General features: G+C 32.6%; 2 protein-coding genes across 3 annotated transcripts; one reads left to right on the top strand and one right to left on the bottom strand.

Moving 5' to 3' along the window:
- Window positions 1-1,954: 1,954 nt before the first annotated feature.
- LOC120178820 lies at window positions 1,955-3,404 on the top strand. The gene is made up of 2 exons (XM_039184604.1): window positions 1,955-2,379; window positions 3,013-3,404. The coding sequence occupies exons 1-2, from the start codon at window positions 2,056-2,058 to the stop codon at window positions 3,187-3,189; spliced, it is 501 nt and encodes a 166-aa protein (XP_039040535.1). The 5' UTR covers window positions 1,955-2,055; the 3' UTR covers window positions 3,190-3,404.
- Window positions 3,405-7,556: 4,152 nt separating this feature from the next.
- On the bottom strand, window positions 7,557-11,647 carry LOC120178985 (homeobox-leucine zipper protein HDG2-like). 2 transcript variants are annotated; one of them, XM_039184729.1, is made up of 11 exons: window positions 11,480-11,647; window positions 10,737-10,960; window positions 10,508-10,625; window positions 10,225-10,413; window positions 9,713-10,135; window positions 9,456-9,557; window positions 8,990-9,365; window positions 8,621-8,892; window positions 8,450-8,545; window positions 7,986-8,381; window positions 7,557-7,820 (listed from the first exon to the last, which is right to left on the bottom strand). In XM_039184729.1, exons 1-10 carry the CDS (start codon window positions 11,585-11,587, stop codon window positions 8,022-8,024), a joined length of 2,268 nt encoding a protein of 755 aa, XP_039040660.1. In that variant the 5' UTR covers window positions 11,588-11,647; the 3' UTR covers window positions 7,557-7,820; window positions 7,986-8,021. The 2 variants fall into 2 exon arrangements, with proteins under 2 accessions (XP_039040660.1, XP_039040659.1); XM_039184728.1 differs by having other exon boundaries at window positions 10,737-10,972.
- Between the last annotated feature and the right edge of the window lie 2,896 nt (window positions 11,648-14,543).

Below are 14,543 nucleotides of genomic sequence, written 5' to 3' on the forward strand. Positions count from 1 at the left end.
TCAATGATCTTTGGATTACTCTTCGGATCAGTGGATCGTCATCTTGAATGCTGCACGGTCTTCGAACATATCTCATTCTAGTACTCTGGCCTTCTTTTTAGCCCTCAGTTCATGTCTGTGTATGTGACTGCTTGATTGAAATTTTTTATCTCTTCTTGTGAAAAGTTTCTCATGAATATCCCCTTACGAATCAACATTTTTGCATTATATCATGATGATGCAATGCAATGCAAAGAATGATGAAAAATGACACAAACAAAATAAATAATTTAGTGTATACAAACAAAAGAAAAGAAATTAGTTAGTACTGGTAAGATAATTGATACAGATAAAAATGTTATTCAGAGATGAATATAACACCTACCCCGTCATGATATCTACCCGAACATGCTTTAATTAAATAACATTCCTACCCGGACATGCTTTCTACCCATAATGATTAATTCAAGAAAATAATTCTAACCGCATGGTATCTAGTTCGCATGTTATTATTCAACATAATTTAAAGCAAAAAGGAAAGGTTCAGAAAGGTTCCTCCTTTGTGTACACCTATTTTGGGTACCTAATGACGGAAAGAGGTTCAATATGCCTATACCTAGGGTGACCGTTCTACGGTTCACTATATACATGGTTTAGGCTTTAACAAGAAAATAGGACTCGAATTATCCTTAATGTCGGTGCCCCCTTGGGTTGCCAGACCCTCGATCCTCACCCATTACAGGTTTCGAACGGAACGAGTTCAACTCGAGGGGATTCACTGCCTTATACCCATACGAGGAATAAATCCCTACGAAGGTATAAGGTATGTATCCCATGGGTTAATTGCTAAAACTCATACGAAGAATAAATTCTTACGAGAGTAAAGCAATCACCCTAACTAATTTGGATCGAAGCTCGTGTCTAGAGCTTATGTTATGCAAATGTATGTGATGTGTGTAAGGAGGAGCATACCTACCTTTGACTCAAAACGAAAAAGATATAAAACTCGACAAAAACTTGGATCGATCTGAAAACAAAAATTCAAATGTTAGTATGACAGTTAAAAAAATGAAGCAATTAAAAAAATATTTTAAATTATTTTTTAATTTTAAGGAGTTGTTTAATTTTAAAAAAAATATAAATTATTTTAAATTATAAATATAAATTATTTAAATATAAAATATAAAATATAAAATATTAAAAATAAAAATTAAATTACTGGAAAAAACTAAATATGCATATTTAAAAAATACTAAAACTATTATAAAATTAAAAAAATGGAATTTATATAAGAGGTTATAAAATAATTATTTATAAATTAAGAAAAAAGTTAAAAATATTTTTGAAAAGATATATTATACATAACATATATATGTAGCATATATGTGTATCATCAACACTTATACAAAGTATTCTTATTGAATTAATTGAGAATTACAAAATTTAAATTAGACGAGAGTTATAATTTTTGAATTAATTGAAACTTATCATATTTTCTAATTATCTTTTTGTAAGTCTTGACTAATTTTAAAGACAATTATATAATAAATTGCAACGTAAAAGATAATTAAAAAATATAGTAAGTTTTGATTAATTCGAAATTTGTACCCCACGACTATTTTAAATTTTTGCAAGTCTCGATTAATCTAATAAGACTACTTTATATAAGTATTGGTGATATGACTGTATATTAATGTATATGCTCATTTGTTATGTTATCCATCACGTTATTAATCATCGTGAATTGTTACGTCAGTACTACGAACTGTTACATTAACATCGTAACCATCAACAATGAAAAATATTGATCAAATAAATATATTAAATTTATTTTTTTGAATTAAAGCACCTCATTAAAAGAAAAAAGAAAAAAGAAAAAATAATTTGAAGAGAACATTGATTTTTTAGCAGATAGACTTCTGCCCTTTTGCCTTTAAGTAGTAACTGAAGAATAAGAGAGACGATAGCAGAGTCGAACTTTTCAAACCTTTCTATAAACTTTCAAATCATAGATCCAGAACCACCTCCTTCTTTTCAAATAAAAATTTTACCCAAAAAAATCCCGAGTTTAAATAAATGGGAATTTTATGCAAGGCGGTTGACGCGCTGCTGATGGTGGCGTTCGTGGTGTTGTTTTTTTACGGTCCTTTAATCGGCGCGCAGTTGGTTTATCCAGAGACCACTTTCCCGGAGGTGCTCGTCCGTTTGAAGCAGCGTTATGCGGAGGAGTACCAAGATTTTCTAATGGTGGAGAAGCCTCTTTTCTTCGTGGCCTTGGTCTGGTTGGAACTTATGTTCCAGTGGCCTCTCGTTCTGCTCAACATTTATGGGATTTTGGCATCGAAGCCCTGGTTCAACACCACGTGTCTCATCTATGGTGCCTCTGTTATTACTTCCATGGTAATTTTAAAATTTTCTTTATAATTTAACTTTTTTTTTGTTCTTTATGGTGGGATATTGAATAATTTGTGAATTCTTTTGCTGAAAGTAAAACTATGTAGGATTTACTCTCAGCTTGTAATGATTATTCTGATTAGGACTCTGAATGCGTTATTGGTGGAGAAGTATTACCAAATTACTGCTCTTAACCTTTCTTGTTCATAACATCTGTTTACTTAAGAAAAGTACTTTCAATTTTTCATAAAATGGTATAGAGTGATTACAGGTAATAACAATTTAGAATTTTTTTTAATAATTGATAAAATATAGATAATCTGTATACTCAACTGTTCATCCCAGATCCTCTAAGGTTTTTAATTTTTATATTAGTGTACGAGATGATTACAATGTAATATATATTTAGAATTATTTTAACCAATTGATAACATATAGATCTACATATACAGAAGCAATTACTTGAATCCAGACCCTCTAATACTTTCAATTATAGATAATATAGCTGATGTAGGTTTTCCATTTCTAGGAAAAGGGTTTTCACTTCACATTTGATGTGAACATTGGGGCTAACACAATTTGTCACTTATCAAATACTTTGCATCTTAATTTGTTAACGCACTGTGTCAAAAATTTCAGACTGCTCTATTAGGGGAGCTGCTGGGATCCCAGAAGGCATCAGATAAGTTGTTGACAATGTACTTTCCTTTCATGGGAGTTGGTGTTTTGGCCTTGCTGCGGGGACTGGTTTCTCACTCCGGCAAGTCTCAGACCGATGGCAAAAGACCTGCAACTGCTAGGAAGAAAAGGGCTTGAAAGTTGGGAATACAGGAAACACATCTTCTCCTCCAACTTCTTATGTGGTCATTTTATGTCATGTTTTTGTTTCATTTGTATGATTATTGCCTGCTAGTTTAGTGCCAATTGCATTACCTGCTACTGTTTGTCGAGATGATTGTTTTAGAACCCTTTTTGGCTTCGATTGAAATGAAATGCTATGTGATTGATCTTTGTTTATTATTGAAGTTGCATCATGGATCTTATCTTGAGGGGAAATGATTATCAAGCAGCCAAGCACGAGCAGGGATGGATGAATGTTGCTTGCCTTCTTTTAAGGCAGATATTCTGCTGGCATCTTATTAGCAAAACACAGTAGGGCTACGCACTATTTGCCTATATTTATTAAGGGTAAAGTATAAATGCCCCCACTATAAAGAGATGTTCTGTTGAGTATTTTGATTATTAAAAGTTATAAAATGATATAATGCTTTATTCAATCTTCCGACTGTTAAAAGTTACAAAATGATCACTTAACTATTCATATGTTCTAAGTTCTTTTTTGTTAAAAATTTGACGGCTATTTAACCTGAACGATAATCTGTTGATTGAGATATGATAAAATTACATTTTAATGATGTTTACAGGCACAACTGTTACTTTTAAGCACTAGCTCAATGGTATAACATTTCAAGTACTGGCTCGAGATAAAATGTAAATGAAGACTTGATCTATAAAATATAGCTCAAACAATTCTAAGTTCAGATTTTATCATATCTTAGTCAATATGATAACGTCTAGTTTAGAAGACAGTTAATTTTTAACGAAAAATGACAAGTTTAAAACATATGAATAGTCGAAGTTATTATTTTGTAAGTTTGAATAGTTAGGAAACTTAATAAAGTATCGCCTTATAGTTGGATGATCATTTTATAATTTTTAATAATTGGATGATCATTTGTGTACATTTTAGTAGTCTAACTTGTGAGGGAACTTGCAATAATTTTAAAATATAAAAATGTTATTACAATATTAATTATTTTTTTGAATAATTTAGGGTATTACAATATAATATTTGTTTATTTTTTTAATAATCGACAACGTACAAATACTCTTTAGATATAGTTGCTCAAACATAAAATCTCAATGAAAAATAATACTCCCTTTAACCATTTAAGTCACTTAATAGATTCAAGTGCAATATTAATGAAAATGATAAACTACTAGAATGATCACTTACCTTTTATATATGTACAATTTTACTCACCAAATTAAGAATAAAACAAGTTTCGGTCACTTATTTATTAAGTTTTGTCATTAAGATGTTGAATGTCCTTAGTTTGACGACGTGGCCTACTAATAAAAGGTTTTAATTTTTTCGTTAACCCCTAACTTTAGATAAAATATTAATGTGGTTTTCTTTTATAAATCCAAAATAGTTAGTGACAAAATATCAATTTACCCTTTATTCATCGTGAGACTGGTTGAGTAGGCTTTGGAATTTAGGGTTTATTAAGTGGCCTAATTCTTTTTTTTAATTAATCTGGGGTAAGTATAAGATAATATTTGTTCAAAGATAACTCTCAATTATTTGACATCACTTAATTCGTGATTAAGTGGCGTAATTCAATAATAAACCTTTGTGCTTCTTTTCCCTCCCCTGTTGAGACAGCAAAACACCCTCCTTTAACGTCACACGACACTGCTTTACCGACACTCATGTCCTAGTCAAATTTGGTCTGGTTGAGCGTGGGAGATGAGAAGTCAAATTTGCCAGACTTGTGGAGAAGAAGATTAAGAAGAGTAAGGTGTGAATTGATAAATTGTCCCTAAATTGCTTGGGATTTATAATAAGGCCCATAGTAGTATTTCATCTAAAATACAGGGGCTAACGTAAAAATAAAAACTTTTTATTAATATGACACATCGTCAAACTAACTACATTTAACGTGACCAAAACTTACTAAAATAATAGCGTAAATGACCGAAATTTAACTTTTTTGAATTTGGTGCACAAAAGTATATAAGTATAAAAGGCAAGTGACCAATTTAGTAGTTTGCTCTAATGAAATTTTTAAACAAAACATTTATTATAATTAATAACTTACAAAATTCTATAACTACTACATTGTCCATCATTTTCAAATATATTTGTGTACAACATTGCAATTATTTTAATCATTTACTAAATATTGCACGAACTAAGTTATCTAAGTAGTTAAAGGGATAGTCGTTATCCCAAGAGACCATGAGTTTGAGCACCAATAATTGTATGTATTTGAACGTTCATTGTCAAATGGTTGAGAGTCTTTAGAATATATAATACCACTTGTAATCACCCTAAATTAATAAAAAATTATTTTTCTTGAGGTTTTTTAAAAATTGAATAAGAATCTATATCATTGCGACATGTTTTTCTTTGCTCTTGTGTCACGCGTTTTTTCTACTTTTGTGGCATGATCCTTATGACTTTTGGTATATTTTTCGCACACCTTTGAGGTTGTTTTGGTGCTCACACAAAGACCATCACAATATTTGTTTTTTTTTGATTGATTTGTCGGTGGTCGCGTATAATTAGATCATCTCTTTGGTATAAGATTATTTGTCGATGTAATTAGAATTATATAGAAAAGCATCCTGCCAAAGAGTTTGGTTTGCTTATCACTCCTTTATCACTTCGTAAAACGTCTCGTTCAACATAGATACAAAACTTTTATGAAGGTCACGGTAATCATTATCAAGGGAATGCTTCATTTTTTCTTCATATCTTTAGATTTAATAATTTTGTTATTGTATGAGATTTTTTATGATTATTGTCCCTATTTTCTCTATAATTGGGTGCATTATAATTTTGATTCTTTTCAAAGTTTTTATAATGAAATCAGGTTGTTACGTTAAAAAAAAAACCTAAATCAAAACAACTGTAAAAATTAAAAATGTAATTATAATATCATGTTATGGTAGATATTGACTCAAATTCCAAAAAATAATTACGGTAAATTTTGTTGTAATTCTACAAGTTAAAAATTATTGGCGATTAAATTTATTTAATTAAAAATTCTTATAGAATAAAAATTCTCAATGATCGAATATTTGACTTTATCCTTTGGAATCATGAGAGATAATTATTTTAGAGAGATGTGATTTTTTTTATAATTTATACAATTTTTGAGGTTTACGTTATAAAAATGAATTTTGTAGGAATGAATATTAGAAAAGTGTTTTAAGATATACCATGTGTTGAAATGTTGTGATATTATATATTTATACTTTTCATTATCGTTATGCTTATAATAAATTATTGTTTCTCTCATTCGTGAAGGTAAACAAGATCAAACCGCGTTTAACATAATTTCTTGTGATTTATTATTATACGTTAATATCACTTTGTTTATTTTTTACTTATAAATGTGTAGTATGTTATAAAAATTTTGATTATAAATATACAATTTATTTATTTATTTTTAGTATTTGTATAATTATATTTATGAATTTATTTTTTACTGAAACAACTAATTTTATTCAAAATAAGAAATATCCCAAATTACAATAAAGATTTACAATCACAATCGTAAATTAAGCACATAATTAGGAAAATTTCTTATAATCAAAATAAAACTAATAACTTAAGATCACATAAAGACCATACAATGAAAGATTAATTCTAACCAAGAAACTTGAACAAACATAGATACAAACATATATGATGCATCAACAAACGAACCAAAAAAGGGATCAATCTATTGAAAAACAACCAAAAACCGCAAATCATACTCAAGCAACATGAAAAGTTATCCATGAATGCGAATCGTGTATCAAATCTAATCTGAGGATCTAAAGCAGTGAAGATCACTAGATATCAAATAAGCACCGTCTTGATCAGTCGTGGCGATATCAAATCAACCATTAGAAAAAAAGATAAATAAAAACAACCAAATAACTGAAAAATTGCCAAAAAAATCATAAGAAAATGTGTCATAGAGGCACATGAAAACGTGCAATACAGGTGAACTTATTGAAAATAAAAAAACAAAAGAAAATATAGATATGATATAGAAAAAAGAAAATAAAGAACACCGGCGGTTGACAACCAATATTAAAATTAGTATCGCCGTTGATAAACAAAGATGAAAAAAAGAGACGAGATGCACACCAATGAGAGAAAACTTATTATACTTATGAAATTGACTATTACATGGTCGATCGTTTATCATTATCGTCTACAAATTTTTACACTAATGCTTTCTTAATTGAAAGTTACTCCAATAATTTGTCAATAAATTAAAATAAAAATATTAAATCATATTTTCAACCTTAGAAACACAATCAATCAAAGGGAAATAAGGAAACAAGGGATGTTAATATCCTTGCACAAAACTTTAAAACACTAAGGTCTCTCTACATAAAGATTTTGCATTCATTTTGGTTCATATGCTTTCCATGGGGAAGTCAATTCCCGAACCTTTAACTCTTAAAGCACTTGATGAATTTGCTTAGGTCATAATATTTTCTTGGCTCCCAAACAAAACTTCAACATGTCAAACAGGATCATGCAAGGTGCGTTCTTGACTTCATCCCTTCTCTTTTCTATAATTCCGAAGATTGAATTCCTCAACCCCATAGCTCTTTAATTTAATTTACCTTCCCTTGCTTCCTCCTTAGGTTAATCACTGCATCAAACACAACATATATAAGTGATCAGAGATTCATATGGCGATAAGCTGTCGTCAATGAAACTAAAAATGCGTCTGTGACCATAATTTAAATCCATGTTAATGATGTTAGATAATCAATATCTCCAAATCAACAATTTTCCAAACTTTGTGTTACCATACCTAGCTAAGATTGCTACAATTTGAAGATGTGGTAGTTCATGCATTGTCGCATGACAGAGAAGCCTTTATCCTCTCAACGGTGCATGCAATCAAATTGTTCACGGTTGCAACTGATCCTAGAGGAAGTTTCGCCGTTGGCACGGAGTCGACTAAAATCTGAAATGCAACAGTTAGAAGAGATCCACCAGACCCGCCGGCATCAGCGATGCCACCATCGGTTCCATCGGGCAATATTGCGAAACCCGAGGGAAGAAGGGCAACGTAGTCCGGGTCCCCTCCATTTAGGACAACATTCATTGCAACAATGTCAACAGGAGCATAGATCACAAAAGAGCCGGTTGAATCAGTGCAACTCTCTTGTAAAATCAGCATGTTGCTTTGGCTTGAATTTGCACTCTGCATAAATTTGTTTCATGTTACAAATAACCAAACGAATTTCCAAATTCGATCGATTGCGAGCTTACGTTTACTCGAAGCAGTGAAACACAATTGCCCGGATCCCGACCATTCGCAATGTGTGCCATTTCTTGGACAGCTCCTCCATTAGAAAGAATATCCCACTGTGATTACAAGAACCAAGTTTCAGGATCAATTAAACACTTGATATACTTAGAAAGATCTTGATCCATACATACCTCACTTCGATAATTCTCGTCTCTGAGGAAATCAAACACCCTCTTTGGCGAAACAGGGAGCCAAAAAGAAGTTGCAGCACTAAGCACAATCCCTGGAGGTCTACCTGGATCATCTATACTCTTTCGTGTCATCACCCTCACATCGTCGGCCCCGGTTCCCGACAATGTCGTCCACGTGTGAGCAGTCGAGGCGCTCACTCCACCGCAGAAACTGATCACCATTCGCTCAGCTAGCTTCAGCATACTCTTTCTCCCATCTTGATTTGTTATGACTAGGTAAATATTGTTCAGACACAATTTAAACATCACAATTATGTAGTTATTCCAATACATATACAGCTAAAAGAGAAGAGTTTTCATGTTAGATACCCCCAACTTCACCGGCGGGAATGTTCGAAGCCAAAATACTAGCAAGCCTCTCGCACTGTCGATCTAAAGTAGCCACCCATCTTCGTGCTCCGAACGCATGGCTGGAGCTTACGAGCTGCTTGTACAGACTGTGAACACCTCTATCATCCACTTCTACATGCTCAACCCATGTAACCTTTGAGTAGCCATTGGGCATTTCTTGAATCAGGCAACCAGATGGTCTTCTTCTGCATCTGACAGTGGGACTTGGGCGTATATTATCCAAGGAAACATCAACCACAGCCCAAGTTCCCTCTGCATGCTGCTTGCAGTACCTTACATAATAACTCTCACGACTGGGAACAAGAGGTGAAGGAACTTGAAATTCAGCTGTCATCTAAGAAATTAAACAACAAAAACAAAAGTTTAGTAGTAACTAGTAACTGATTCAACTATTTATCCATGTAAACATGAAATTCCACGTTACCACTTGAAGGGCTCCATTATAGTTCCCTGCTACTCCTGTTGAGAGAACATCTAAAGTCGAAGCTTTTGAAACTATTCCCGAAAACAAAGTTGACCACTGGTGCTGAATTTAAAAAAGAAATCCCAAAATTTAGTGTTGTTCTTTCTTGCAGTCAAGGTATATACATATACATATACATATACATATACATATACATATACATATACATACACACATACATATATATATATATATTGATGGTCATTGTAAAAGCTTACCACATCTATGAGAATCTCAACTAGGTTAATATGGTTCATGATAACAACAGTAGTTTCTCTTGAAGCTTCGGATTTGAAACCAGTAGGTTTTGGTCCAATTCCATTAGGAAATGTTCTAATATACTCTTCTTCATTCAGCACATAGGTTGAGCCATCAAGACTGGCCATCCATAGAGGTTCGTCCATCTGAGCCATTCTAATTAGTTCTTCCATGGCCGCCACCGCAAGCTCAATAATCATCGGCTTATCAGCCTCGGACGGTGCACTTATCGACCTAAGCAGATCACCAACACCATACATCTCCTCCGAGACAGGCTGCGCACCGAAATCAAACGGTCGAGAGGGCACAGGAGAAGAAAGAAGAGGGAAGTTCGCCAGTGGCTTGCCAACGTACTTCGCAGCTATTGCTGATATACGATCAATCTAAATTGTTTTGAAAAAATTAGAAAAAAACATTAGAAAACTATATAAACAAACACTATTAAAAGTTGTAAAAAAATATAATCGTATACCTCTTCCCTTAATCGAGCATTCTCAAGTCTGAGATGATGTTCATCGATTGACATTTGTCCTACAACAGTTGGACCTCCACAATTAGGGCATGATGCAGTGCTCAAAGCTTCCCTAAACCTCATGTTGTCAGCCCTTAGCTTTTCGTTTTCAGTTCGAAGATGTGTGTTCTCGTGACGTTCATGCTGGGTCTGTAGAAGAAAAAACATTGACGTTTGAAGAAAAATTAAGGGCAAATGCCACGTTTTTACACACACACATATATAGAGATAGAGAGTGTTATACCTTCATTTGGGTACGCTTGTTTTGGAACCAGAATTTGATTTGCAAAGGTTCTAACCCTAACTCACGCCCAAGCTCCTTCCTTTGCTTGTCATCTGGGTGAGGACACTCTTTGAAAAATCTATAAACAAAGTACAATTTTTTTTTCAAGGGAAAAAGAAAGAAGCTATTTTCAGCTTTTAGTATAGTATAAATTAATGTGTTGAATAAAAATAGATTTTTTTTAGCTTACGCCTCCATTTCCTGGATCTGATGCTGGGTATGGCGATGGTAACGCTTCTTTTTGTTGGGACGAGGATCTTGGTCGTCACCGGAGCCACCAAGTTCGTGATTTTCGCTGACGGATTTGTTCGTGCTGTCGAATTCCTCGTCTCTGGTTCGAGCAAATTCACTTTCCGAAGTGTTTTGGGTCATCTCAAGGGGATGAAGTTGACCTTCCATCATGTTGTTACGCTGCTGGAACATTATCTACAGACAATGTTTTCCAATCTAACATGCATAATCGGGAAAAAAATCCCACTCAAAAAACCTTAAAAAGAGCTCATCTACCACATCGGAAAAGAAAACAAGCTTAAGCGTACGGATTTGCATGTGATGAGTAGACTAGATTTATATGCGACAAATGCATGTTAAGGCCAGAAGAAGAATCAGGGCAGTTAGATTTATGTGTTTAAAAAAGATAAAGAAAAAAGAGGCTTTACGCGGTTCTCAAATATCGAGAACGATTTTGCTTGGAATAGTAAAACAAATACACATTTTATCAAGTTCCAAACAGGGGGAAAAGAGGAGAGAAAGATTTATTGTTTTATTTAGTTTGTGATGGGAAGAAATGGTAATATAATATAAGGAAATACCCATTTCTGATAAGGTAAAATGAAATATGAAAACGGGGGGAAAATCTCAAGAGATTAACCTACAAATATGGACTACAAACACACCTAAGAACAATTTGAGAGATAAATAAGGAGTTCTAACCTGACCAAGGGTAAGTCCTGAGGATGATGTTCCGAAACCGCTAACGTTCCCGTTACTGGTAATCATCGAAGGCATGTTCCTCGCCGGAATCATTACTCCGGCTGGCATGTTTCAGAATCCCGGAAGACCTAACAAATATTTGCTCATATATGTTCTTCTTTTCGATTTTCTTGCAATTAGAGACGAAGCAGTTTCTGGTTTTTGTTTTAGCAGCTTTAAAGGTTCCTTACGTGCCAATGTACGATCAAGAGAAGATTTAATAAAATGGAAGAATCTGGTAAAAGAAATCTCCCGGAAAAAAGTTATATATAACGTTTCAACGAAGATCACGGAGAATCCAACTATGCCTTTTTTGTCAGCCTCGAAATCAACTTCCTTCCCTTTTCGTTCTTCGCCTATGTCTGCATCATTCGAGAGTTAAAATTACAAAAGAAAAATAGAGAGAAAAAAGAGACTAAAACACACTATAAAAACATGGTTCCGTATAAATTCTTGACCTAATAAAAAAGAACCCTAGAAAAAGCCCCAGTGATCTGTTTTGATCCCTTGTTACCTATAGCTAATGCCTAATGGTTTCTGCAAAAACAAGTGGAAGGCTTGATCTTTAATGTTATATATAACACAAGTAGGTTTAAGGATTTAGGTCTAGAAACAAAGTGACATATAAAGAAGACGAAGAAGAAGAAGAAGATGGAGAATCAAAGAAGATGAAGAAGAAGATGAAGAAAACTGGGGCAGCCAAGGAGTTATTGCAAAGCGTATTGAGATGGTGCAATTGCATTTAATGGAGGAGAAGCTGTAAATGCTATTGAAAGAGAGAGAGAGAGAGAGAGAGAGAGAGAGAGAGAGAGAAGAATTTTGAGTATTTAAATATTAATTTTTTATTCAATCCAACCCCACAAGTTTTTTGTTTTGTTCAATGGTGCGACGAAATAATGTTATCTTATTATCTCTTCTCTTTTCATAATGTGAAACCCTCTTTTCGTTTCATTAATGTCGAAGGGGAAAAGGTTGGCATCAAGGTTTACTTTTAAAACATGATTTAGATTCCACAGCATGTTTTTTTAGGGATCATGACGTTGATCCATGCAGAAATATATTCCGACTTTATAGCCAGACAACAAATAAAAGATAAAAAATTTCATGATTCTTCATCAAAATTTTGTTTGTGTTTAATTCTTTATATTTTTGTGTCAACCCCATAACGGAAACGCTGTCATATCTGCATCAGTAGCTGTTTATTGTGCAGTTAAAACATTTTTTTTTTAATTTAAATGAGAAAACAACTTATTTTTGTTTACGTTTGACAAATTCCTTGAATCAAAAGATCGGGTTAATTTATCTATAAGTTTAGGTTAAGAATTGTTAAATCACCATTTTAGGAATATCTTTACAAAAATAATCAAATAATTGATATTTTATTCTTTAAATATATGTCACCACAATATTTCTCGTTAACTTGTTTGTACATCACCGTAATATTTATTATTCAGGTCAGGAAATGTGTAAACTTAGTGGCGTTTTCTATCAAAATATCGCTGTTACTATAAACCTATTTTGTTATAGTAAAAAATAGTTTTTCAATGTTTTTTTATCCAATGTATAGTATAGTTTGTTTTTAATGTTTTTATCCAATGTATAATATAATACCTTCTCGACTGGACCTTTCTTCATTTTATCATGTTACAAGTGAGATTTGATCCCAAATGGGTTCACTCACTAATGCTATGTGTTCAATCCTGTAGCTACTCTATTCTTTTTATGGTATTGATCTTGGTCTAATCTTATGGAGCAGAGGTATGCGATAAGAAGATCCCTTATCACTTGTTTATCTTTTTTGACGTGTATCATATATTTTTCGTTGTTGATAGTATAACGGTTAAAATTCAAGTTAATATATGAGGGTTGATATGAGATGGTTTTGGATTAGTTTAAGAGTTTAATTGAACCCTTGAGGTATATAGGTATCATTTGGATAAGAATTAGGCCCAATTAAACCTAATTTTTTTTTTTTTTGAGAATTTGAAGGTTGAGTGTAACTCTCATTTCTCGTATACGTCTCCGCACACAAGTCATAGATGTCACATAAATTTTAAAACATTTTCGTACTTGAAAAACCATTAAAATTTTGTTTCTTTAAATAAACGGTTTAATAATATAGTTTATAAAACGTTATTCAACTACATATATATAAAAAATAACATTAAAATCCATCAAACAGTAGTTTAAGTTCAAACGTAATATAATACTACAACCAAATACCAAGTATCTTATTAGAGCATCACAATATATCTAAGTACATGCCAACTAGTAATATCAAAATAAACATCTAAAGATGTCATACTGTTATTGATGAGGCAACCCTTGACATATGATATCAGCTGCACCACTCACTCCGATTCGTACACTAAACCTGCACGTGAAAATCATCACACGCTAGATATTCACTTAGTGATACATAATAAAATAAATGAGGCCTAATAGAACATAAGTATTTCATAAAATATCAAAATACGAATTTAATCGTATAAAATATAATAACACATAAAATTCACTTGGTAAGCCAAGTTTCCTTCAATTAACCTGCGAAATGTTATCTCGTATGCCCATCATACTTAACATATATTATAATCCAAAATATTTATTTTCAGGCCAATGTATGATAGATGAGAATACAAGGTACATGAGTTGCACATAAGTGTTAAACAAAAGTATATGTACTATAGCAACAACGACACTATACTAATATATATATCGAAATGGTAATTCACAAACTCATTATGAATACAATGAATACACATAGTTCCGAAAGTACACAAAGGTACTGATACGAAAATGCAACATATGCATTAAACAAAATCGATCGATGGCCATCATACTCCAAGTATGTCAAAATACACCTATGACTCTCAATGCATATACAATACGCTTTTAAATCAAATTCACAGATTAAAAATTTATTTTAAAACATCAATAGCTGTTAAAATAATATAAAAGTTCATCAATCTATTTTAGTGCAATTCATACCCTAAAATCACCACAAACCATTTTCATAAATCTTATG

This window comes from Hibiscus syriacus, unplaced genomic scaffold, assembly GCF_006381635.1.
Source record: "Hibiscus syriacus cultivar Baekdansim isolate YM2019G1 unplaced genomic scaffold, ASM638163v2 tig00112383_pilon, whole genome shotgun sequence".
Classification (NCBI taxonomy): domain Eukaryota; kingdom Viridiplantae; phylum Streptophyta; class Magnoliopsida; order Malvales; family Malvaceae; genus Hibiscus; species Hibiscus syriacus.